At 37.8% G+C, this 26,583-nt stretch overlaps 1 protein-coding gene across 1 annotated transcript in view; it reads left to right on the top strand.

Moving 5' to 3' along the window:
* Positions 1–577: 577 nt before the first annotated feature.
* NPC1 (NPC intracellular cholesterol transporter 1) overlaps positions 578–26,583 on the top strand; it is a 322,060-nt gene continuing 296,054 nt past the window's right edge. Inside the window, exon 1 of the mRNA XM_053714975.1 lies at positions 578–983. Within this exon, the coding sequence (XP_053570950.1) occupies positions 918–983 (66 nt within the window). The 5' untranslated portion in view covers positions 578–917. The remainder of the gene's footprint in view (positions 984–26,583) is intronic.

Here is a 26,583-nt window from a genome sequence, read left to right as displayed (position 1 = left end):
AAGTGTTTAAAGTCCCTTTAAGTTCTAACAAAACTCCCATTATAAATCCTGAGTTTTCAGTGCTCATATGTAGATTATTAAAATGACATGAACTGCTTTGGTCTGGCAATATCTACAGAGCTATGGCTGAGCCTCAGGATTTACAGTGCTAAACTGGGAGGTTTTAAAGATTTTATACTGGATTTTTAGATGAGTATGTGTGCATATTCTTCTTTATAGTAGTGTCTATTACATGCATTATATTACAAATTGGTGTATACTGTCCTTTTAAGACCTTAATATTTTCATTCAAGGCTGGATTCGAATCGTTGACCCACACAGATCACCAAGCACAGCTGATGTGATGTATTATTACGTTTTATCATGATTCCTCAGTTTCGCTAAACGTACCACCAAGACTACAAACCCCACAATGCAATGTACCCAGAGTGGGCGATGCTGTACACGTAGAGGTAACAGCCCCTAAGGCATGATTGGCTGGTAGGGATGAGGCGGTGGATGGGATGCAAGGGAAGAGGAGGTGCTACACCGGCATTCTATTGGCTGGGCTCAGCGTTCAGTCATCGCAGTTACAACAGGGAGCGGCTTCCTGTATTCACCCCATACTGGTTACTGCCTATTGGTGGAGCACTATAATTTCTGGCACTCACTTACTGGGATAGACGTGCACTTCACTGGTTATTGCTCACACGGACAGCAGTCACTTTATACTGGGACAGCTCGTTATCACGTACTCTGTAGGATAGGACTGTACTTATTCTTTACTGGGAGAGAACGACAGCACCAAGCAACCCTACCTTTGCTATAGGACTAGAGCTCAGTGCCCTAACTTATAGAGACAGGACTGCAACTCTTGGCACTTACCTACACTAGTTAGTGATCATTGTGACGGGGGCTGGATATCTCTGCACTACAAGATGATCATAAGCTTCAAGATCTCGTTTTTTGTGATCCTCTTGGTATCGGTGTACCTCCCTAGAAAGGTAGGTGGCTATATGTACTGTAACCTCATATTCTGCCCTGCAGTGCTATGGACACACATAACCAGCCTTTGGTGTTGATTATATTTATTTATGATTTCAATTCAAGCTTTATTTTGTCTTAAAAATGTAACAATCACATATATCATTCTCTTAGCAGTTTACTGAGTAAAGAGCTGTACATGCATCTCCATATTTTATTTAAATTCATAGAAAGTTGGAGTGACAGCCCTGATCAGAAATATTTATTTTGTTTTATTGGTTCATTGGCAACATGTGCTGCTACACTAGAGAGAAGTGAGTGGTTAGTGTGAGAGTTTTTTTTTCTTCTTGTATCCTATTGGTCACAGATAAGCATTGCAGGTCATTATATGGAGCTAGATTGAGACTGGCACTATGCATTACACATCAACAATAGTTTACTCATAGGTGTGTACAGGTGGATTTCCTTTATATCAAAAGAAACCTCATATTCTGTGTTGTTCTCTGGGATTGCTAAATGTATTTCAGTATATACGTTTCTGGGCTGGAGAGATTACTTCCACTGGCTATATATATATATATACACATACACATTATGGGTTTTCCCAGTAGTAGGTTAATGTACTAAGCTGGTTGTTCTAAACCCAAGTGACCTCAAAGCCCGGTAAATTTTAGCCGGATGTGTCCAGGGCATAGTTGTGTGTGTGTGTGTGTATGTGTATATATATATATATATATATATATATATATATATATATATATATATATATATATATATATATATTTATATATATATATTTAATTTTTTTTCTCTCCAGTGGACTGGTATCACTTACCTGTGGTGTCCAGGTCCAGTACTGCCTGTTTCTGACTTGCCTTTCAGGTATTCCTTATGTGCAGAGCTGCGGGGCATGTCAGGTTGCGGCTCACCAGCAGGGCTGTCACGTCATTGCCGTAAACATTTGTCACTATGTATTTTGCTTTACATGTAGATTATATATAGTAACTAAGCATGTTGCATATATTAAGCTATATATTAATTGTATCTGCCTCTAGCTAGAATTCAGAGTATTAAGAATGCAGGTACAGGTACAAATCCCAATTTCCAAAATCCAAACTTATTCTGAAAGCCAAACTTTTTAATTAATATTTTTGTTTAAAATAAAATTATCAAAAAAATTATTTTTCTGCCTGTAAGTCATAATCTTTTCCTACTGTGTCTTTGTTTTGTTTTTTGAAATGCAAATATTTATTTAAAACAACAAATATTAACTTTTTGATTACAGTACTGTACTATGTAAACAAAAGTATTAAAAATGATATAAAACTGCACACCACAAAGATAAGCCTAACCTTACTCGAAACCTTAACCCCTTCGAGCAACTATGCCATTCACCGCAAGTAACGAGAGGTTCACTATCCATGACATATAAAATTTTAACAACCATGCATTCGAAAAACCTGGGAGGCGGAGATGAATACCACGATACCCCCAGGTACATGGAACACCATCTTCCAACAGATGGGCAAGGCACCCTCATCAATGGGATTCACTGAGACAAACATGAAGTTGCTAGGGAGATGGTACTTATACCCAAGCAGATTAGCAAAAATTTTTCAACACTCCGACCCCCTCTGTTGGAGAAATTGCAAACAGACAGGAACACTATATCACATTTGGTGGGAGTGCCCCATAATCCTGCCATATTGGCAGGAGATACATGGGGAAATTCAGAAAATCCTTTCACAGACAATTCCTTTCGACCCTTTAACGTTGTTATTTAACAATCCTCCAAAGATTAAATGCAAATATAAAGCCACTCTATTATACATCATGCTCAGTAGTGCAAAACAACTAATCCCAAGACTCTGGAAACAGAGTAGGATCCCATCCAAACAGGATTGGTCCCAAAACGTCACATTTCTCCTGTCTCTAGAGAGGTATCACTACCTCAAAACAGAAAGAATGGACTTCTATTGTGCAATGTCCCTATACTGGGAAGCATACATTCACACTGATACAGCAACCACCCCCGGTTAACAACCCCATACGGACACCAACATATAAGTCAATCAACCGAAACATCAAGAAATTATAGGTCACTACATTCCCCCAAGTCGCATTTAAACATCCCTTGCCCCATCTATCTCTGCTTTTACCTAACACCACTAACACCTCTGGGGTTTTGTTTCACCACACATACTACTCCAAAGCATCTGGACACAATCCATATAGCTACAAAAAAAAAAAAAAAAGAGTAGTTCCTAGGCATCTGATCTCTTATGGCTTTTAACAATCCCAAACCCCTAAGAAATACATCTGGAAATAACTGAATTAACACAAAACTTCTGGCAAACGCAGAAATCATTGAGCTAGGGATACCCTCATGCCCAGCCACCTTAAAAGACAATATGCATAGAAATTAGTATTTGAAACAACACTTGCAGATTCAGACAATGTGTAGCAACGTTTGTAAGTTTATATGTTATTAAAGTTAGAAGTTTTGTTAAGAATTAACAGAAGAAAATCCCGCAAGCTTGAAAAAAAAAAAAAAAAAAAAAAAAAAACTCCAAAGAGACACTGAGAACTTGACTATGATGGATTTATGATAAGTCACACCTGAATACCGCCTGTACTATATATACTTTATTTGTCCTTATACACCTTGAACTGAGTGTTTCTTTGCTCATTTGTATTGTAACTTTTTTATTCTTCAATAAAGCTTGTTTGAAAAAAAAAAAAAAAAAAAAATGATATAAAACTGCCTTTAGATTACATGTGTAAGCTGTAAGTATTGCCTTTCCGCCAAACCCATTTCCTCCCATTTTACAGATGCAAATATTCCAAAACCAAACCTTTTGCTGGCCCAAGCAGTTTGGATAAAGGGTTTTCTACCTGTATATAATAATGACTTCATCTACTTATTACATTAAGTTCAATTTTGAAGCTTAGAATGTTAAAGGATCATTATAGTGGAAAAATTGCATCAGATCGTGTCATTTTAGCATTAGTAAACCTGAAACTCAGCGTGTTTTAATCCCCAAAGTACTACTAGTGGGCCACTGATCCTGAGTGGAAACTGCCTCTGCTGATTAGCTCACTGGCAGTTTCCACTTGGGCCACCAGCTACTATCTGTGGTGTTCCTGGTGGTACACTAACTATGTGTTTAACCCATTTGCAGGTTTAAAATACATAAAGTTACAGGGTCGCTAGTGCTAAAATGAAATGCTGTAACAAATGACACCTTGTAGTTTTTTAACTGTAAAGACCCTTTAAAGGGACACTGAACCCACATTTTTTCTTTCGTGATTCAGATCGAGCTTGCAACTTTCTAATTTACTCCAATTATCATATTTTCTAAATTCTCTTGGTATCTTTATTTGAAAAGCAAGAATGTAAGTTTAGATGCCGGCCCATTTTTGGTGAACAACCTGGGTTGTTCTTGCTGATTGGTCAGTTAAATTGGATTAATTTAACTAATACATAAGTCCTGTCCAGTATTCTGAACCAGAAAATAGTTTTGATGCCTTCTTTTTCAAATAAAGATAGCAAGAGAACGAGGAAAAATTGATAATAGGAGTAAATTAGAAAGTTGCTTAAAATTGCATGATCATGAAAGGAAAAAAATGTGGGTTCAGTGTCCCTTTAAGTATGAACTGTTTATAAATAATATGCCCAGCATTTGCAGTCTGTCGCATTCATTTATTAGACCTCTATCAGAGGTGCAAGTGAATGGGCTTTTTATATTCCAAGCCATTCTAATAAATATGCAAAATAAAACTTTGCAAGCTTTTTATTTGCATTGTATGGAATGTTAAAATATCCTAGACCTTACTTGTGGACAGTTAGACAAACCTATTCCAATTTGAGGGACAGTCAACACCAGAATTTTTGTTGTTTAAAAAGATAGATAATCCCTTTCTTACCCATTCCCCAGTTTTTCATAACCAAAACAGTAATAATACTAGGTTTACCTCTGTAATTACCTTGTATCTAAGCCTCTGCAAACTGCCACCTTATTTCAGTTCTTTTGACAGCCTTTCATTTTAGCCAATCAGTGCTGACTCCTAGGTAACTTCACGTGCGTGAGATCAATGTTATCTATATGACACACATAAACTTACGCTCTCTAGTGGTAAAAAAACTGTCAAAATGCGTTCAGATAAGAGGCCTTTGCATTTGAGCCTACCTAGGTTTAGCTTTCAACTAAGAATACCATGAGAACAAAGCATAAAAGTAAATTGAAAAGTTGTTTAAAATTACATTCCCTATTTGAATCGTGAAAGTTTATTTTGGATTTGACTGTCCCTTTAATCAGAATACACTTTGAGCAACGTTTAAATATTGTTTTGGTGTTTTATGATTCAACAGAACTGACTTCTTGAAAACCAAAAATATGCCTGTTAATAGCTTTAAAGGGGCATGAAAGTCAAAATTAAACTTTCATGGTTCAGATGGGGTAGACTCCGGAGCAACAGTTAACTACAGGGAGCTTGCTAATGATTGGCGGCAATACATATCTTGTGATTGTGCTCAGCTAAGTCCCAGTAGTTTGTTGCTCTGGAACTAACTTTATCCATGAGTTTAACACCTTTTTGTGGGGGGTTATACACATTAAGTATTTTATTATTGCACTGCCTCTTTAATATACCAAACAGACGGCTAGATTTACAGTTTTGTCGGTAAAGACCCATGTAGCTAACGCTGCTTTTTTTTCCCAACGCACCCTTCCAACAACGCTGGTGTTTAGAGTTGTCTGAGGAGCTGCGTTAGGCTCAAGAAAGGGTGCGTTGAGCCTAACTTAGCTCCACTTCAACTCTCAATACCAGCGTTGCTTACGGTAGCGGTAAGCTGGGAAAACGTGCTTGTGCACGATATCCCCATAGGAAACAATGGGGCTGAACTGGCAAAAAAAACAACCTAACACCTGGAAAAAATCAGCGTTCAGCTCCTAACGCAGCCCCATTGTTTCCTATGGGGAAACACTTTCTAAGTCTGCACCTAACACCCTAACATGAACCCAGAGTCTAAACACCCCTAACCTTAGGCAAACTAGTACTCTAGTAACAACTAATATCACTAAGGTACTTATAAGAGGCGCCTAGGAGTAACAAACGGTAACAGGTAAAAAAATAAAAGCAAGTGTCTAAAAAATGATTAAAAAAAAGATAGGACAATAATATCTATAATATACAAACTGTCTTCCGAAATGGGATGGCATGTGACAGCAAAGTCCTTAATATTCGTAATGTAAAGTCCCAGAAAAGATGTTGTTCCAAACGGGAGGGCCGCTCCTCTAGAGTGTCACGCCACGACACAAGGATAGGGAATCTAGAGAAATCAAAATAGAGGGCGCCACGTGGTGCAGATCAGATGGTAAATGATATGACAGACTAAGGAGCACAAAAGAATCCTACTCACGAGATGTAGAGCACAGATGTGCAAAAACAGCAGTCCGGAACCACTTGTCGTCCGGTGGACCAAATGGATATGATCACAGGGGCGAATCCTCGTCTCACCAGGGAGAGTCCAGGGATGCCTTAGGACAGGAGTCAGTCAACAGATAGGAATCCAACAGTGGCCAGTCCCACACCTCAACTGACTATCGATCACACATGGTTATATAGTTATATTATTATTTATTTCCGCTTCCCTATTTTTCATCTCACATTAGCAATAATCAAATGGAATCTTTAATGAATCCTATTTTAATAGGATAGATACGTTTTTATTATTTTCTCTTACTGACTATTGGAATGTACCATTAGCAGTTTGTTTTGGTGTCATTTTTTCTAATAATAATTCTGTCATTTTATACATCTCAATGGTGACTAGTTGTTTTTTGGAGAAAGGTCACAGTTTATTAATTGCATGTATGTACATATTATATGTTATGTGTATATTTTCAAATGTTTTATACCCAATTTTGATTCAACATTATTTCCCCCCCCCCACACCCTTATGAACATGGTATTATCTGGTAAGGGGCTGGAATTTTTTCCTCTCTCTGATTGGTTGTTTAGGGTTTAAATATGGCAGCTGTGAGTTTGTTTGTTATACAGCCTGATGAAACAGTGTGTTACACTGAGAAACGCGTTGCTTATGTTTTTACTATTTTAATAAATTTTAAAGATTTATTCATCTCCTCACTTGCTGCCTACCTTTTTGATCTTCTGAATCGTTGACTCTCTTGGAACTGGTCTAGTCTCTTCTCTAGTCAGTTGAGGTGTGGGACTGGCCACTGTTGGATTCCTATCTGTTGACTGACTCCTGCCCTAAGGCATCCCTGGACTCTCCCTGGTGAGACAAGGATTCGCCCCTGTGATCATATCCATTTGGTCCACCGGACGACAAGTGGTTCCGGACTGCTGTTTTTGCACATCTGTGCTCTACATCTCGTGAGTAGGATTCTTTTGTGCTCCTTAGTCTGTCATATCATTTACCATCTGTTCTGCACCATGTGGCGCCCTCTATTTTGATTTCTCTAGAACCCCTAACCTTACACTTATTTACCCCTTATCTGCTGCCCCCGCTATCGCTGACCCCTGCATATTATTATTATTATTATTATTATTATTATTATTATTATTATTATTATTATTAACCCCTAATCTTCCACTCCGGACACCGCCGCAACCTACATTATCCCTATGAACCCCTAATCTGCTGCCCCTAACATCGCCGCCACCTACCTACAATTATTAACCCCTAATCTCCCGCCCGCACCGTCGCCGCTACTATAATAAAGTTATTAACCTTTAAACATAACTCTAACCCTTTTACCAGCCCTTAAAAGAGCTTTTTGCGGGGCCTTGCCCCAAAGTAATCAGCTCTTTTGCCTGAAAATAAAAATACAATACCCCCCCCAACATTACAACCCACCACCCACATACCCCTACTCTAACCCACCCAAACCCCCCTTAAAAAAACCTATCACTAACCCCCTGAAGATCTCCCTACCTTGAGTCGTCTTCATCCAAGCGGAGCAAGAAGATGTCCTCCATCCGGTAGAAGTCTTGATCCAAGCGGCAAAGAAGAGGTCTTCCATCCGGGCGATGTCTTCTTCCAAGCGGCATCTTCTTTCTTCCGGATCCATCTTCATCCCGCCGACGCGGAACATCCTTCTTCCCCGATGGACTAACGACGAATGAAGGTTCCTTTAAGGGACATCATCCAAGATGGCGTCCCTTCAATTCCGATTGGCTGATGGAATTCTATCAGCCAATCGGAATTAAGGTAGAAAAAATCTGATTGGCTGATGCAATCAGCCAATCAGATTGAAGTTAAATCCGATTGGCTGATCCAATCAGCCAATCGTATTGAACTCGCATTCTATTGGCTGATCGGAATTCTATCAGCCAATCGGAATTGAAGTGACGCCATCTTGGATGATGTCCCTTAAAGGAACCTTCATTCGTCGTTAGTCCGTCGGGGAAGAAGGATGTTCCGCGTCGGCGGGATGAAGATGGATCCGGAAGAAAGAAGATGCCGCTTGGATCAAGACTTTGCCCGGATGGAAGACCTCTTCTTTGCCGCTTGGATCAAGACTTTGCCCGGATGGAGGACCTCTTCTTTGCCGCTTGGATCAAGACTTCTACCGGATGGAGGACATCTTCTTGCTCCGCTTGGATGAAGAATTCGGCTCGGCTGGGTGAAGACGACTCAAGGTAGGGAGATCTTCAGGGGGTTAGTGATAGGTTTTTTTTAAAGGGGGGTTTGGGTGGGTTAGAGTAAGGGTATGTGGGTTGTAATGTGGGGGGGTATTGTATTTTTATTTTCAGGCAAAAGAGCTGATTACTTTGGGGCAAGGCCCCGCAAAAAGCCCTTTTAAGGGCTGGTAAAAGAGCTGATTACTTTTCTATTTTAGAATAGGGTAGGGAATTTTTTATTTTGGGGGCTTTTTTATTTTATTAGGGGGCTTAGATTAGGTGTAATTAGTTTAAACTGCTTGTAATTCTTTTTTATTTTTTGTAATTTAGTGTTTGTTTTTTTGAATTATAGAATAGTTTATTTAATTGTATTTAATTGTAGGTAATTTATTTAATTAATTTAATGGTAGTGTTAGGTTTAATTGTAACTTAGGTTAGGATTTATTTTACATGTAATTTTGTATTTATTTTAACTAGGTAGCTATTAAATAGTTATTAACTATTTAATAGCTTTTGTACCTAGTTAAAATAAATACGAAGTTGCATGTAAAATAAATATAAATCCTAAAATAGCTACAATGTAATTATTAATTATATTGTAGCTATATTAGGGTTTATTTTATAGGTAAGTATTTAGTTTTAAATAGGAATAATTTAGTTAATTTTAGGAATATTATTTTGTTTAATATAAATTATATTTATGTTAGAGGGGGGTTAGGGTTAGTTATGTTTAGGGGTTAATAACTTTATTATAGTAGCGGCGACGGTGCGAGCGGGAGATTAAGGGTTAATAATTGTAGGTAGCGGCGATGTTAGGGAGGGAAGATTAGGGGTTAATACTATTTATTCTAGTGTTTGCGAGGCGGGAGTGCAGCGGTTTAGGGGTTAATACATTTATTATAGTGGCGGCGAGGTCCGGTCGGCAGATTAGGGGTTAATAAGTGTAGTTAGGTAGCGGCGACGTTGGGGGGGCAGATTAGGGGTTAATAAATATAATATAGGGGGGAACTTCCGGGTGGCGGCCATGATAGGCTGCATATTTCCACACTGCTCCTGCATTTTACCTATTTTTATTTGAAATATCCCTCTAAACAGCTCGAATATTGGCTACCCACACAGATCTTCAAACCGTTTAAGAACCTGCATCTTAAGAGCCTAACATCAACAAGATATTTGCAGTTTTGAGCGCCCGGAGCAGCATAGAAGGTTGAGGCCTTTTTACAACACCCCCCGGCGAGGCACACCAAGGCCTTGTCGTTAAGTGGCACAAAGTGTCAAATGCAAGAAAGTATAAGACTTATCGCGTATCATCTGCCTGCCTAAAGACTACCACTATATATCTATTATGGAGATATCCAGCTATTTTTTGGAGGAGCTGCGCATCTTACTGGATGACCACCACGCTGCCTTGGCGGACGCACTACATAATTCATTGGCAGATTGCAGCAGTGGCTCGGTCCTGCAGCCACTCCATCCAGAGCTTGTCGCTGTAGAAGGGGGAGGTGGTGGCGTTCTGGGGCCCCGGCGCACACCGCCTCCCTCCAGCCCTATTGTCAGAGAGGTGGCTGTGGGGACTGTGCAACTAGCAGAGCGCTTGGAGAATAGTATGGAGACCCTCGCTGCTCTACTCCTAGTTGAAGAGGCTGGAACCACAGGGCTTGCCTCAACTTTACCGCTGCCTCGGAACATCCTGAACTGGGACCCACGTGTGATCTCGCCGGGAGATGAGAGCCGAAATACTTTACCTCTGCAGACACCAGTCATATACCCCATAGCTGAGGCGGAGGCAAGTGAAATGTGGTCAACTCCTGTTTCGCTACAGATCTTTGTCATATATATCCCTAAGGGATCCTCAACGGGCGATTCTGCCCAGACCAACGAGTCCACGCGCCTAAGAGTGGCGCTGATTCTGCAAACACCTCTCCCACCAGATGCCCATTCTAATATAGCCCGGCTGACCCTGAGTTGGGACCCTGGCGGTCCGCACCGGACTGCTCCTCGAGACTACAGCAAGGGTGATTCAATATAGGTGCCTGCACACGCTTGTTGAAGCTGAACGGGAACATTGTCATTCTTGTTTTTCCTCATGTGTGGGAACTTCTGGAGAATATCACCATAATTAAAGGACTGAACATTCTTTGCCTATGGATTGTATGTTTAGCATCTGATTTATTATTTCAGGGGTAACTGTTTGCTGTTAGAGTGGGGCTTCGATCCCCTGGTCAAAAGTTTAGATACCTATGACGTATTCACTGCTTCACACATTGTACCACGATGGGTATGTTAAATGTTTACCGCTATTCCCTCTGTATATAATACCCTTTGCTCTTAGTGAGGTCTTAATTCACCATTCCTGTACTCACTCAGTCGCAGCCTCTAAGGTACCCTCTATATACATACATGATAATGCTTCAGCACTATTATGCCCTAGTTATATTCTCCTGGGACTAGTTTACATGGGGGTTTTCTGGAGGCTATCCTTTGGTCCTAAGCAGTGAACATGGCAAGAGGCTGAAATGACTTGTAGAGGACCCTTCTATATATTACAATTGCCAAGGGTAACTCTAACAACAATCCATGGGACATTTTGTGCTCTTTTATTTTGCTTTAACTATTTCTAGTAATTGCATGTTTTTTTCTTGTTAAGAATGGTATGTGTTATTTCAACTATGGCTCAACATCCGGTCGGCAGATTAGGGGTTACATTTTTTTATTATAGTGGCGGCGATGTGGGGGGGCCTCGGTTTAGGGGTACATAGGTAGTTTATGGGTGTTAGTGTACTTTAGAGCACAGTTGTTAAGAGCTTTATATTCCGGCGTTAGCCCATAAAGCTCTTAACTACTGACTTTTTTTGGCGTTATGAGTCTTGTCGGTAGAGGGTCTACCGCTCACTTCTCCCAAGACTCCAAATACCAGCGTTGGGCAGATCCCATTGAAAAGATAGGATACGCAATTGGCGTAAGGGGATCTGCGGTAGCCTGGAATTGCGGTAGGGAAGTGAGCGTTAGACCCTTTCCTGCCTGACTCTAAATACCAGCGGACGGCCAAAAGCAGCAATAGGACCCCTTAACGCTGCTTTTGACGGCTAACGCCAAACTCTAAATCTAGCCGAGAGTATTTTCTATCTGCATTTTAATGTCCCTTTAAAACTGGTATATTCATCAGAGTATCATTCAAGCAAAGCTCTGTAATACTTTGTGAATCATTCTATTGTAGATAGAACAAAAAACAAAATGCCATGTACCTGTAAAGAAGAATATTAAAATGTTTATTTTTAATTTTAAATTAAGATTTAATATGTATAAAAAAAAACCCCATAAATTATATAATAAAATTAATATGAAATTGTTAATGGAACATACATCGTGCCTTCATGTGAAATAACTTCCCTTTTTATTTACTTTCAATTTGAATGCATATACAGTATTTTGCTTCTTTGAAAGTCTGTGCCTTTTGTTGAAAAGCATACCTAATATATGCTCAGCGGCAGTTTATTACTGGGGCTAGCTGCTTATTGGTGGTTGTCGTTGCCTGACCAGATATGTTCAGCTTGCTCCTAGTACTGCATTACTGCTCTAAAGTGGACTAACTACTTTCATATATGCAAGCAATAGCACTAAATCTAATGTGCTAAATTAGAAATTTATAAAAATGATTGTATTTCTTGGTAATTTTAAAATCGCACCTCTCCAAATATATTGGAATAGTTTATGGAAAGAAGAAGTACACACAGACACACCAGGCTTGTATGTGATGTTTTTGCATGGTGCTTCTCATTGTTACAAGTGCTGCCTGTGGTGCACAATATGCTATACAGTTTTAAGACAGTCATGAGGAGATCACAAGCCTAGATTAAAACTTTAATTAATGACACATGAAAAGTATATAGTGCATTCTAAAGGTCTTTGGATTTTTTTTTAAACATACTGTATTCTTACATTTTCTTTACTACCCCATAAGCTGTAATTGTAAATAAAATACATTGCTTTGTTATTTTGGTTGTTTTACTATAAATAGGTGTTTATGACTCCCTTTTTAAAACTAGTGCCATAATATTAACATATTTTACACTCTAGTTTATTGGATTTTCTATTTTATTTATATTTTTTCAGTTATATTAATCTTCTTTTTTTTTTTTTTTTTTAATATTGTTTTAGTGAAGTATTTGTACCCACTGGTGTACGCTGCATGACACGTATATTAACTGACCACTATCATGCCAGAGATTAAATACACTAAGAACTCATAATTTCCGTCTTCCTCTGTGAAGACAGTTGGTACACGTTACAGTAATAATAAAAATCAGAATTGCTCATAAATCTTGTGGTACAGTTTTCCCTTAGTATATTCTCTCATTGTATTTCCTGATAAATATGATGGAGGGCAGCATGGTATCCCTCAAGCCTTAGGGTGGGTAGGTATAAGCCATAGGTAAAAAGATAAAGGTGATTGCATGTGCTACCTAGCTAAGTACACTCGGTCCTAATATGGAAAGAAACAAAGGATGGAAAATTCAGAATATCAGCAATCTGAGGGACGCAAGAGAGTGAAATGCAGATGCACAAACGGTTTAACGCCTACAAGCTCCCGTGCGTGCATCTATAGCAGTGCCCCATAGACCTCTTTTGGCTCTTCCCATGCATGATAATGTGATATCAACACAATGATGGGGTGTAACTCTCTTTTGCTAACAATGAATCTATGCATTTAACTCAATGTTATTGTTAAATGTTTTTTTTTTTTTTTTTTGCAGAACTAATGGAAATGTTCTTTCAACTTAATTTTACTTTTAACATCCATTTTTTTTTTTATTCCAAACTATTAAAGTTTGCTCTAGAATGTCCCGTTTTAGGGATGAGCTGTACCTCATTAAAGGGGTACTGAACCCAATTTTTTTTCTTTCATGATTCAGATAGAGCATGCAATTTTAAGCAACTTTCTAATTTACTACCATTATCAAATTTTCTTAATTCTCTTGGTATCTTTAGTTGAAAGAGCAAGTAATGTATAAGCTTACAAGCCAGCACATCTTTGGTTCAGCACCTGGGTAGCGCTTGCTGATTGGTGGCTAAATGTACCCACCAATCAGCAAGTGCTACCCAGGGTCCTAAACCAACAATGGGCTGGTTCCTAAGCTTACATTCCTGCCTTTTCAAATAAAGATACAAAGAAAAAATTATAATAGTAAATTAGAAAGTTTCTTAAAATTGCATGCTCGCTCTGAATCGTGAAAGGGGAAAAAAAAATGGGTTCAGTATCCATTTAATGAAATCTGTAAGGCTAAAATGTACCTGTGGGATAGCTGTGGGTACCATCTAGATGCTTTATACACTTGACTTATTATTTCTTGCCAAGGAATGCTTGGCCCAAATATTTGTTCATCACAATTAACTCATTACATATAGTACACATTACAGTAACTCATGTGACCCATTGCTCAAGTGGTCGTTTTTTTTTTTGTTGTTGTTTTTTTTTTTTTTTAATTTAGCAAGGGTTATTTAAATTAATTCAGCCACCTCTATTGCTGTTTGCAGCTATAATTTTCTATTGAAATTGAAACCGAAAAACTGTGCAAATCCAGATTTTAGTGTGTTAATGTTAAACAAGAATAAATGCGGCAACGAAAATAGCCGTGTGGCACAAAGAGCCGCCGCATTCGGAGGTGAACAAAACCTCAGAATGAACATGTCTATTGGCTATTACATTTCAGAAATGTATCCATAATTGAATTAAAGGGACATAAAGCGGGTGGAGATCTGTGCATATCCTAAAAGGGCTATTTAATTAAAAATAGTTTGCATAAAAAAAATAGTTTAAAAATTGCTAGCAAGTATTTTAAAATAATTTTCAAAAATAAGCAAAATGAATTGCATAGCTAACTTGCCTGGAGCAGCCAACTCCACCCCTCTTATCAGTGTTTAGACACAGGCATTGTAGTTCAACTGAGTTCACAGCTTTTAGGCATGCTCCAGTAGACAATCCCTATTCACGTTTGCATTCTAAAAGAACAATAGATATACTGTAGATACAGCCAAAGAAGGAAATGTGTGGGGGGAATTAGAGCTTTACAATTCGGAAACTAAAAATAAAGGGTTAATGGTGAAGCACTGCACTATAAATTTGCAGGTAAAGTAAATAAAGTACATATTCTAATATTTTGTCTCTATCCCAACTTGTTTTATGTCCCTTTAATGAAGAGTTTGGGTGTTATGTGCATGACTTGGTGAAGAAGTAATCATGGTTGAGCAGTACTGGACAGGTTTGTGAGCAGTTTTTTTCCTTATCACTTGTGTGAATTTAGTTAGAGACATGAAACCCCACATTTTTTTTCTTCTATGATTTAGATAGAGCATACCATTTTAAACATCTTTCTAATTTACTTCTATTATCTAATTTGCTTAATTCTCTTGATATCCTTTGCGGAAAGGCATATCTAGATAGGCTCAGTAGCGGCTAAATGGTGGCTGCACATAGATGCATCGTGTGATTGGCTCATTCATGTGTATTGCGATTTTTCCGCAAAGGATATCTAAAGAATGAAGCAAATTAGATAATAGAAGTAAATTGGGATGTTGTTTAAAATTGGATTCTCTATCTGAATCATGAAAGAAACTTTGGGTTTAATGACCCTTTAAGTTATGATGAATTATGTGTGCATTTCCTGTGTAGAACATGAATGAGATAGCAGCAGTGTTTCACAAAGCACACGTTCACTGACATTCTGTGTGAGTGCGAAATCTATTCCTAGCTGTGTCCGGCTGACTGTCATGTGCCCAGTGCTCATTGCTGATTGTTATAAATGTTGCCCAGATGTGAATAGTTTGTGCACCGTCACTTTTTCTTCTTACTGACTAATGGTGATTGTGTAACCACTGTATGTGCTGCATTTTGGTTGATTATCTTTGTCTAGTTTTAACCCTTGGCTGCCCTGCATCTATTGAAGCACAATAAAGGTATTTTCTTTTTACTGTTAAATTAAAAACCAAAGAAAAACAGATAAAGCTATGGTTATCTACTAACTATGCTCTTGCAGGACAGATAATTATTTTCTTTATTATACCTGCTTCATTTTTAAATCAAATTCTGCATTTGATGCATGCCTGGGCTAAAGGGATAGGAAAGTCAAAATTAAACTTGCATGATTCAGATAGAGCAGGTCATTTTAAGACACATTTAAATTCACTTCTATTTTCAAATGTGCTTAGTTCTCTTGGTATCCTTTGTTGAAAAAGAATACACACATATCCTATACTAGTGGGAGCTAGTTGCCGATTGGTGCCTGCACACATTTGTCTCTTTTGATTGGCTAACTGGATGTGTCCAGCTAGCTGCCAGTCATTCAATGCCGTTTCTTTAGCAAAGAATAACGAGAATTAAGCAAATTTGGTAATATAAGTAAATTAGAAAGTTGTTTAAAACTGATTGTTTTATCCAAATAATGAAAGAAAATGTTGGGGTTGCTGTCCCTTTTAATGTATATAATGTTTAGAGCTTTGTGCAAAATGTAATTATATGCTGGCAAGAACACAACTTAGTATGTACACTGAGGATCATTTTGTATTGGTCACCTCACTCACACTTGTAAGAAAACTGCGTCTAACCTTACAGGGACATGAAACCCCAAATTTTTCTTTCATGATTCAGATAAAGCAGTGGTTTTGAGTATGAGACGGGCCTCCCCAGGGTGTTGCTAGAGCATATAAGGGTAGATGCGGGCTCAGTGACACTTTGCACTATCCTATGGAAACCACAAGGAGCAGCTGACTTTGGCAAAAAATGCTTTTTGAGAAAAAGTCTATCTAAAGAGTTTCTATTTAAGATGCATTATAATCCAAAGGTTATTCATCCTGAAATAAAGATTTGTTTTCAATTATATAGCAAGATGCTGTATATCCATGGCTGTAATTTTTTATTTTATGTTTGTTTGGTAAATTAATTACATTAACCCCTTAATGACAGAGGACGTACCAGGTACGTCATAGGAAAAACTCCCCTTAGTGACAATTGACGTACCTGGTACGTCCTCTGCCTTTTGAAGTGCTGGGAGCGATCATGATCGCTTCCAGCTGCTTACAAGGGATTGTAGTGATGTCTCAATATTGAGACATCACTGCAATCCCCTATATTACCCACCGATGCAGAAAGGGCCACTCTGTGGCCCTCTCTGCATCGGCCATTGATGGCTAAACATTTGTTCACGTTGGTGGGTGGGAGCAGCTTCCATCGGCACTGTTTGCCGTTCTAATATGTTGCCTCTCTTACCGATCTTGTCGGCGATTGTGGGCCGGGGGGGGGGCGGGGGGTGGGGTGCGCGCGCGCACGCAAAATGTGCATAAAAAAACAAAAACAATACAGATATATATATATATCTCTGCTGATCTCTGTATTTTATTAAGGGATCTGGGAGGGGGAGGGATGTAGATTGTTGAGGGGGGCCAGCTACACTACAGAAAACAAATGCTTTACATAAAAAAGTTAAAAAAAAAAAACAAATTTGGGGGGCAAATTGGGTACTGCCAGACAGCTGCCAGTACCCAAGATGGAGGCATATATGTAGAGGGGGTCCAGGGGAGTGTTAGAGAAATGTATGGGGGGATCAGGGAGGTTGTGGGGTAAGGGGGATCCATCACTGCAGACAGTATAAAAAAAAAAAAAAAGAAAAAAAAAAAGCTTTTTATTTCAGTACTGGCAGACTTTCTGCCAGTACTTAAGATGGCGGTGACAATTGTGAGGTGGGGGAGGGAAGAGAGCTGTTTGAGGGGGGTCAGGGGGGATCAGGGGGTGGGATGTGTCAGGTGGGAGGCTGATCTCTACAATAGAGCTAAAAATTAACCCTACAAGCTACCTAATTAACCCCTAACTGCTGGGCATATTACAAGTGTGCTGCGCAGCAGCATTTAACGGCCTTATTATTACCAAAAAGCAACGCCAAAGCCATATATGTCTGCTATTTCTGAACAAAGGGGATCCTAGAGAAGTATTTACAACCATTTGTGCCATAATTGCACAAGCTGTTTGTAAATAATTTCAGTGAGAAACCTAAAATTGTGATAAATTTAAGTCTTTTTTTTTTTAATTTGATCGTATTTGGCGGTGAAATGGTGGCATGAAATATACCAAAATGGGCCTAGATCAATAATTTGGGTTGTCTACTACACTACACTACACTAAAATTAAACCTAAAAGCTCCCTACAAGCTCCCTAATTAACCCCTTCACTGCTGGGCATAATACACACGTGGTGTACAGCAGCATTTAGCGGCTTTCTAATTACCAAAAAGCAACGCCAAAGCCATATATGTCTGCTATTTCTGAACAAAGGGGATCCCAGAAAGGTATTTACAACCATGTATGCCATAATTGCATAAGTTGTTTGTAAATAAATTCAGCGAGAAACCTAAAGTTTGTGAAAAAATTTGTGAAAAAGTAAACAATTTATTTTATTTGATCGCATTTGGCAGTGAAATGGTGGCATGAAATATACCAAAATGGGCCTAGATCAATACTTTGGGATGTCTTCTAAATAAATATATATACATGTCAATGGATATTCAGGGATTCCAGACAGATATCAGTGTTCCAATGTAACTAGCGCTACTTTTGAAAAAAAGTGGTTTGGAAATAGCAAAGTGCTACTTGTATTTTTTGCCCTATAACTTGGAAAAAAAGCAAAGAACATGTAAACATTAGGTATTTCTAAATTCAGGACAAAATTTAGAAACTATTTAGCATGGGTGTTTTTTGGTGGTTGTAGATGTGTAACAGATTTTGGGGGTCAAAGTTAGAAAAAGTGTTTTTTTTTTCAATTTTTTCCTCATATTTTATATATTTTTTTATAGTAAATTATAAGATATGATGAAAATAATGGTATCTTTAGAAAGTCCATTTAATGGCGAGAAAAACGGTATATAATATGTGTGGGTACAGTAAATGAGTAAGAGGAAAATTACAGCTAAACACAAACACTGCAGAAATGTAAAAATAGCCATTGTCATTAAGGGTAAGAAAATTGAAAAATGGTCCGGTAATTAAGGGGTTAATCCACTCACAATGTCATGCTCTCCCAAAGGTTTCTTATTATCATTTGCTAAAGAAAAGGCACTGAATGACTGGCAGCTAGCTGAACACATCTAGTTAGCCAATCAAAAGAGACAAATGTGTGCAGGCACCAATCAGCAACTAGCTCCCACTAGTGTAGGATATGTGCGTATTCTTTTTCAACAAAGGATACCAAGAGAACTAAGCACATCACTAGTCGGTAAGAGTGATTTTAAATCAGTGTATTATTTCTTTCATGTAATTGGCAAGAGTCCATGAGCTAGTGACGTATGGGATATACAATCCTACCAGGAGGGGCAAAGTTTCCCAAACCTCAAAATGCCTATAAATACACCCCTCACCACACCCACAATTCAGTTTTACAAACTTTGCCTCCTGTGGAGGTGGTGAAGTAAGTTTGTGCTAAGATTTCTACGTTGATATGCGCTTCTCAGCATTTTGAAGCCCGATTCCTCTCAGAGTACAGCGAATGTCAGAGGGACGTATAGAGTATTACCTATTGAATGCAATGATTTTCCTAACGGGGGTCTTTTTCATAGGTTCTCTGTTATCGGTCGTAGAGATTCATCTCATACCTCCCTTTTCAGATCGACGATATACTCTCATATACCATTACCTCTACTGATAACTGTTTCAGTACTGGTTTGGCTATCTGCTATATGTGGATGGGTGTCTTTGGGGCACGTCCGTTGACGCAAGTTCGTCATTTCCGGCGTCATACTTGACACAGGGGTTCACAAAGGGTTGCGTCGCTAGTGACGCGAGTGTGTCATTTCCGGACATGGTTGGCGCCAAAAAAAAAAATTCAGTTACGTTGTGCGTCATACTTGACGCCAATTTTTTTTTCATTATTTATTGCCCCATTGCTTTTGCCTCTTGCCTTTTGCTATGTCAGAGGGCTATGCTATTTGTTTTTTTCCCATTCCTGAAACGGTCGTATAAGGAAATTTGATAATTTTGCTTTATATGTTTTTTTTCTTTTACATTTTGCAAGATGTCTCAATCTGATCCTGCCTCAGAAGTATCTGCTGGAACTTTGCTGCATGACATCAGTTCTACCAAAGCTAAGTGCATTTGTTGTAAAATTGTGGAGATTATATCTCCAAATGTCATTTGTAATAGTTGTCATGATAAACTTTTACATGCAGATAGTTTCCATCTGTAATAGTACATTGCTGGTTGCAGTTCCCTCAACTTCTAATGTACATGATATACCTATGAATTTTAAAGAATTTGTTACTGATTCTATTCAGAAGGCTTTGTCTGCATTTCCACCTTCTAATAAGCGTAAGAGGTCTTTTAAAACTTCTGATAAAGTTGATGAAATTTCAAATGACCGACAGCATAATGAATTATTCACCTCTGATGAGGATCTATCTGATTCAGAAGATCCTTCCTCAGACATTGACACTGACAAATCTACTTTATTTATTTAAAATGGAGTATATGCGTTCTTTGTTAAAAGAAGTGTTAATTACTTTGGATATTGAGGAAGCTAGTCCTCTTGATATTAAAACCAGTAAACGTTTAAATTCTGTTTTTAAACCTACTGTGGTTACTCCAGAGGTTTTTCCTATTCCTGATGCTATTTCTGACATGAATTCTAAGGAATGGAATAAGCCAGGTACTCATTTAATTCTTCTGCAAGGTTTAAAAAATTGTATCCTTTACAAGCAATTGCAATAGAGTTTTGGGATAAGATCCCCAAAGTTGATGGGGCTATTTCTACTCTTGCTAAACAAACCACTATTCCTATGGAAGATAGTACTTCCTTTAAAGATCCTTTAGATAGGAAGATTGAATCTTATCTAAGCAAAGCCTGTTTATATTCAGGTCATCTTCTTAGGCCTGCAATTACTTTGGCTGATGTTGTAGCTGCTTCAATTTTTTGGTTGGAGAATTTAGCGCAACAAGAATTGGCTTCTGACATATCTAGCATTCTTTGCTTACTGCAACATGCTAATCATTTTATTTGTGATGCCATTTTTGATATTTTAGCTAGAAGAGCCTTGTGGCTTAAATCTTGGAATGCTGATATGACATCTAAGTCTAGATTGCTTTCTCTTTCTTTCCAAGGTAATAATTTATTTGGTTCTCAGTTGGATTCTATTATTTCAACTGTTACTGGAGGAAAGGGTTTTTTTCTGCCTCAGGATAAAAAACCTAAGGGTAAATCTAAGGCTTCTAATCGTTTTTGTTCCTTTTGTCAAAATAAGGAACAAAAATCTAATCCTTCCCCCAAGGAATCTGTTTCCAATTGGAAGCCTTCCTCAAATTGGAATAAATCCAAGTCTTTTAAGAAACCAAAGTCAGCCCGTAAGTCTGCATGAAGGTGCAGCCCTCATTCCAGCTTAGCTGGTAGGGTTCAGATTAAGGTTTTTCAATGATGTTTGGATAAATTCTGTCCAAAATCAATGGATTCAGAGCATTTGTCTCTCAGGGGTACCGAATTGGATTCAGAGTAAAACCTCCTGTGAGGAGATTTTTTCTCTCACGCATCCCAGTAAATCCAGTAAAAGCTCAGGCTTTCCTGAAGTGTGTTTTAGACCTGGAGGTTTCAGGGGTAATCATGCCGGTTCCTTTTCAGGAACAAGGCCTGAGGTTTTATTCAAATCTATTCATTTTCCCAAAGAAAGAAGACCAGTTCTGGATCTGAAATTTTTTAATAGTTATGTAAGAGTACTAACTTTCAAGATGGTGACTATAAGGACTATTCTGCCTTTTGTTCAGCAAGGACATTATATGTCTACAATAGACATGCAGGATGCTTACCTTCATATTCCGATTCATCCAGAACATTATCTGTTCCTGAAATTCTCTTTTCTAGACAAGCATTACCAATTTGTTGCTCTTCCATTTGGCCTAGCAACAGCTCCAAGAATCTTTTCAAAGGTTCTGAGTGCCCTACTCTCTGGAATCGGAGAACAGGGTATTGCAGTGTTTCCTTATTTGGACAATATCTTGGTACTAGCTCAGTCTTTACGTTCTGCAGAATCTCACACGAATCAATTTGTGTTGTTTCTTCGAAAGCATGGTTGGAGGATCAATTTACCAAAAAGTTTTTTGATTCCTCAGACAAGGGTCCCCTTTTTTGGTTTCCAGATTCAGTGTCCATGACTCTGTCTCTAACAGACAAGAGACATTTGAAATTGGTTGCAGCATGTCGGCGCCTTCAGTCTCAGTCATTCCCTTCAGTGGCTATGTGCATGGAAGTTTTAGGCCTCATGACTGCAGCATCGGAAAGCGATTCATTTTGCTCGTTTTCACATGAGAGCTCTCCAGCTTTGCATGCTGAATCAATGGTGCCGGGATTATACAAAGATATCACAATTAATATCCTTAAATCCCAATATTCGACACTCTGACGTTGTGGTTAAATCGCCAGCGTTTAGTTCAAGGGGCCTCTTTTGTTCGGCCAACCTGGACTGTGATCACAACAGATGCGAGTCTTTCAGGTTGGGGAGCTGTCTGGGGATCTCTGACAGCACAAGGAGTTTGGAAATCTCAAGAGGTGAGATTACCAATCAATATTTTAGAACTGTGCAATTTTCAGAGCTCTTCAGTTTTGGCCTCTGTTGAAGAGAGAACCGTTTATTTGTTTTCAGACAGACAATATCACAACGGTGGCATATGTCAATCATCAGGGTGGGACTCGCAGTCCCCTAGCTATGAAAGAAGTATCTTGGATACTTGTTTGGGCAGAATCCAGCATTTGCCTAATTTCTGCGGTTCATATCCCAGGTGTAGACAATTGGGAGGCGGATTATCTCAGCCGTCAGACTTTACATCCAGGGGAGTGGTCTCTCCTTCCGGATGTGTTTTCTCAGATTGTTCAGATGTGGGGGCTTCCAGAAATAGATCTGATGGCCTCTCATCTAAACAAGAAACTTCCCAGATACGTGTCCTGTCCAGGTCCAGGGATTCTCAGGCGGAAGCAGTGGATGCGCTGACACTTCCTTGGTGTTATCAACCTGCTTCTATCTTCCCGCCTCTAGTTCTTCTTCCGAGAGTGATCTCCAAGATCATCATGGAACAATCATTTGTGTTGCTGGTGGCTCCAGCATGGCCCCACAGGTTTTGGTATGCGTATCTTGTTCCAGTTGCCAACCTTGGCCACTTCCGTTAAGGCCGGACCTACTGTCTCAAGGTCCATTTTTCCATCAGGATCTCAAATCATTAAATTTGAAGTTATGGAAATTGAACGCTTAGTATTAAGTCATAGAGGTTTCTCTGACTCTGTAATTAATACTATGTTACAAGCTCGTAAATTTGTCTCTAGGTAGATTTATTATTGAGTTTGGAAGATTTACATTTCATGGTGTTCTTCTCATAAATTCTCTTGGCATTCTTTTAGAATTCCTAGAATTTTACAGTTTCTCCAGGATGGTTTGGATAGGGGTTTGTCTGCAAGTTCCTTGAAGGGACAAATCTCTGCTCTTTCAGTTTTATTTCACAGAAAGATTGCTAAATTTCCTGATATTCACTGTTTTGTACAGGCTTTAGTTCGTATTAAGCCCGTCATTAAATCAATTTCTCCTCCTTGGAGTCTTTGGTTATGAAGGCGTTACAGGCTCCTTCGTTTGAGCCTATGCATTCTTTGGATATTAAACTACTTTCTTGGAAAGTATTGTTCCTTTTGGCCATCTCTTCTGCTAGAAGAGTTTCTGAGTTATCTGCTCTTTCTTGTGAATCTCCTTTTCTGATTTTTCATCAGGATAAGGCCGTTTTGCGGATTTCATTTGAATTTTTACCTAAGGTTGTGAATTCTAACATTAGTAGAGAAATTGTTGTTCCTTCTTTGTGTCCTAATCCTAAGAATCCTTTGGAAAGATCCTTACATTCTTTGGATGTGGTAAGAGCTTTGAAATATTATGTTGAAGCTACTAAAGATTTCAGAAAGACTTCTAGTCTATTTGTTATATTTTCTGGTCCTAGGAAAGGTCAGAAAGCCTCTGCTATTTCCTTGGACTCTTGGTTAAAGCTTTTGATTCTTCAAGCTTATTTGGAGTCGGGTCAAGCCCCGCCTCAGAGAATTACAGCTCATTCTACTTGATCAGTCTCTCTACTTCGTGGGCTTTTAAGAATGAAGCTTCAGTTGATCAGATTTGCAAAGCAGCGACTTGGTCCTCTTTGCATACATTTACTAAATTCTACCGTTTTTATGTATTTGCTTCTTCAGAAGCAGTTTTTGGTAGAAAAGTTCTTCAGGCAGCTGTTTCAGTCTGATTCTTCTGCTGATGTTTTAAGTTTTTCTTTTCTTTATGAGAATAACTTATCTTTTGGGTTGTGGATTATTTTTTCAACATTTGGCTGTTTATTTTTATCCCTCCCTCTCTAGTGACTCTTGCGTGGAGTTCCACATCTTGGGTATTTGATATCCCATACGTCACTAGCTCATGGACTCTTGCCAATTACATGAAAGAGAAAACATTTATTTAAGAACTTACCTGATAAATTCATTTCTTTCATATTGGCAAGAGTCCATAAGGCCCACCCTTTTTATGGCGGTTATGTTTTTTTGTATAAAGCACAATTATTCCAAATTTCTTTGTTGATGCTTTTTACTCCTTTATCACCCCATTACTTGGCTATTCGTTAAAATGAATCGTGGGTGTGGTGAGGGGTGTCTTTATAGGCATTTTGAGGTTTGGGAAACTTTGCCCCTCCTGGTAGGATTGTATATCCCATACGTCACTAGCTCATGGACTCTTGCCAATATGAAAGAAATTAATTTATCAGGTAAGTTCTAACATAAAATATGTTTTCCAGTTATATCAGACCATTACTGATTTGGTTATATATCATTAGACATTCATAGATCAGTGAAATGAATTAAATTATTTGGAGGGGTTTTGCAAGGGTTTGTGCTTGTCAGGCTTACCATTCACAATTTTGATTGCTTGAGTGCAATCAAGATATACGTTACAATGAATGATTACCACGACTTCAGAGCTCTGGTTTAACTTTTTCTCGAAAAATAAAAGTTGCACAAAACACATCAAAAATACATGGAAAATTACAGTTACACTTAATAATAATAATAATAATAATAATAATAATAATAATAATAATATTATTATTATTTATTATTATCTAATAAAGCTTATTAAAATATATAATATTGCACACAAGTTATAAGGGCTCAAAGATATGAGGTCTCAGGTGTTAGAAAAAAAGGCAAGCTTTAAAGGGACACTCGGGTTAAATTCAATTTTCATGATTCAGATACAGCATGTAATTTTAAACAACTTTCCAATTTACTTCCATTACAAAAAAATGTGCACAGTCTTTTATATTTACACTTTTTGAGTCACCAGATCCTACTGAACATGTGCAAGAATTCACAGACTATAAGTATATGCATTTGTGATTGACCAATTGCTATCACATGGTACAAGGGGAGTGGAAATATACATAACTTTGAAATTTGTTATAAAAAAATTCTACTGCTCATTTGAAGTTCAGACTAAGTGCTATTGCATTGTCTTGTTATCTTGCATTTGTTGATTATGCAAATCTAATGTGTTGACTGGTCCTTTAACATGTACAGATATGTCTAAAGGTGTGTGTGTGTGTGTATATGTATATATTTTTAAAGATACATACATACATACATACATACATACATACATACATACATACATACATACATTTTAAAGATTCAGATAGAGAATACAACTTTATACACCATTTCAATTTACTTCTATTATGTAATTTGCTTAATTCTTTAGGTATCCTTTGTTGAAGAAATAGCAATACACATGAGTGAGCCAATCACACGAGGCATATATGTGCAGCCACTGAGCCTATTTAGATATACTTTTCAACAAAGGATATCTAGAGAATAAAGTATGTTAGCTAATGGAAGTACATTTAAAAGTGGTTTAAAATTGCATGAAAGAGAAAACGTGGGTTTCATGTCCCTTTTGATAAAGGTTTTAGCTATGTATTTACTGTAAATATTTCACATTCCAATGTTCTGAACATAGCCGAATATGTTCTTTGTATTTATAAATAGATATTCCTATATATATGTATATATCTGTTATTTCTGCAGACACAAATTCACAGTTTTGAGAACTACAAAATCAATATTATGTGATAATATCTTCAAGATAGAAAAAATTACCAAAATAATCTGACCTTTGGGAGAGCATGACATTGTGAGTGGATTAATGGAATTAATTTACAACAAAAAAGAATTAAAGCCATGGATATACAGCATCTTGCTATATAATTGAAAAGGAATCTTTATTTCAGGATGAATATCCTTTAGATTATAATGTATCCTAAATAGAAACTATCTTTAGATAGACTTTTTATCAAAAAGCATTTTATTTAAAAAAAAAAATCCTATTTTAAATAATAAAAAAAATCCAATTTTTTATTTTAAATGATTGATTTGTATTCTACCTGTTTAGATTGCGTGCATAAGCTGCATTATGACGTGTAAATATTGCCTACATTCCATAAGACATTATTGTTACACTTACACCATCCCCTCTCCAAACTATCACATTTTAAAATATTACAAAATCCAAACATTTTCCAGCCCTACATTTGTTTTTTTTGTAATTGTATATATTTCTATAATATTTCTATAATATTTAATATATATATATATATATATATATATATATATATATATATATATATCTTTAGAAATTAGCTTATTACCCTACCTAGGTTTAGCTTTCAAAAAAGAATAACAAGAGAAGAAAGCTAATTTGATGATTAACGTAAAATGGAAAGTTGTTTAAAATTGCATGCCCTCTCTAAATCATGAAAATGTAATTTTTACATGTCCCTTTGCTGCTCTGAGGCGATGTGATGGGGATGAGGAGGGCTCTAAACACACCCTAGCTAAGCTCACTTTAGTGGGAGAACTATCTTCCAGGTGCCCATATTTGT

Source organism: Bombina bombina, chromosome 5, assembly GCF_027579735.1.
Source record: "Bombina bombina isolate aBomBom1 chromosome 5, aBomBom1.pri, whole genome shotgun sequence".
NCBI classification, from domain to species: Eukaryota; Metazoa; Chordata; class Amphibia; order Anura; family Bombinatoridae; genus Bombina; species Bombina bombina.
Note: the sequence above shows the minus strand (reverse complement) of the source record. Positions and strands in the feature narration are given on the sequence as shown.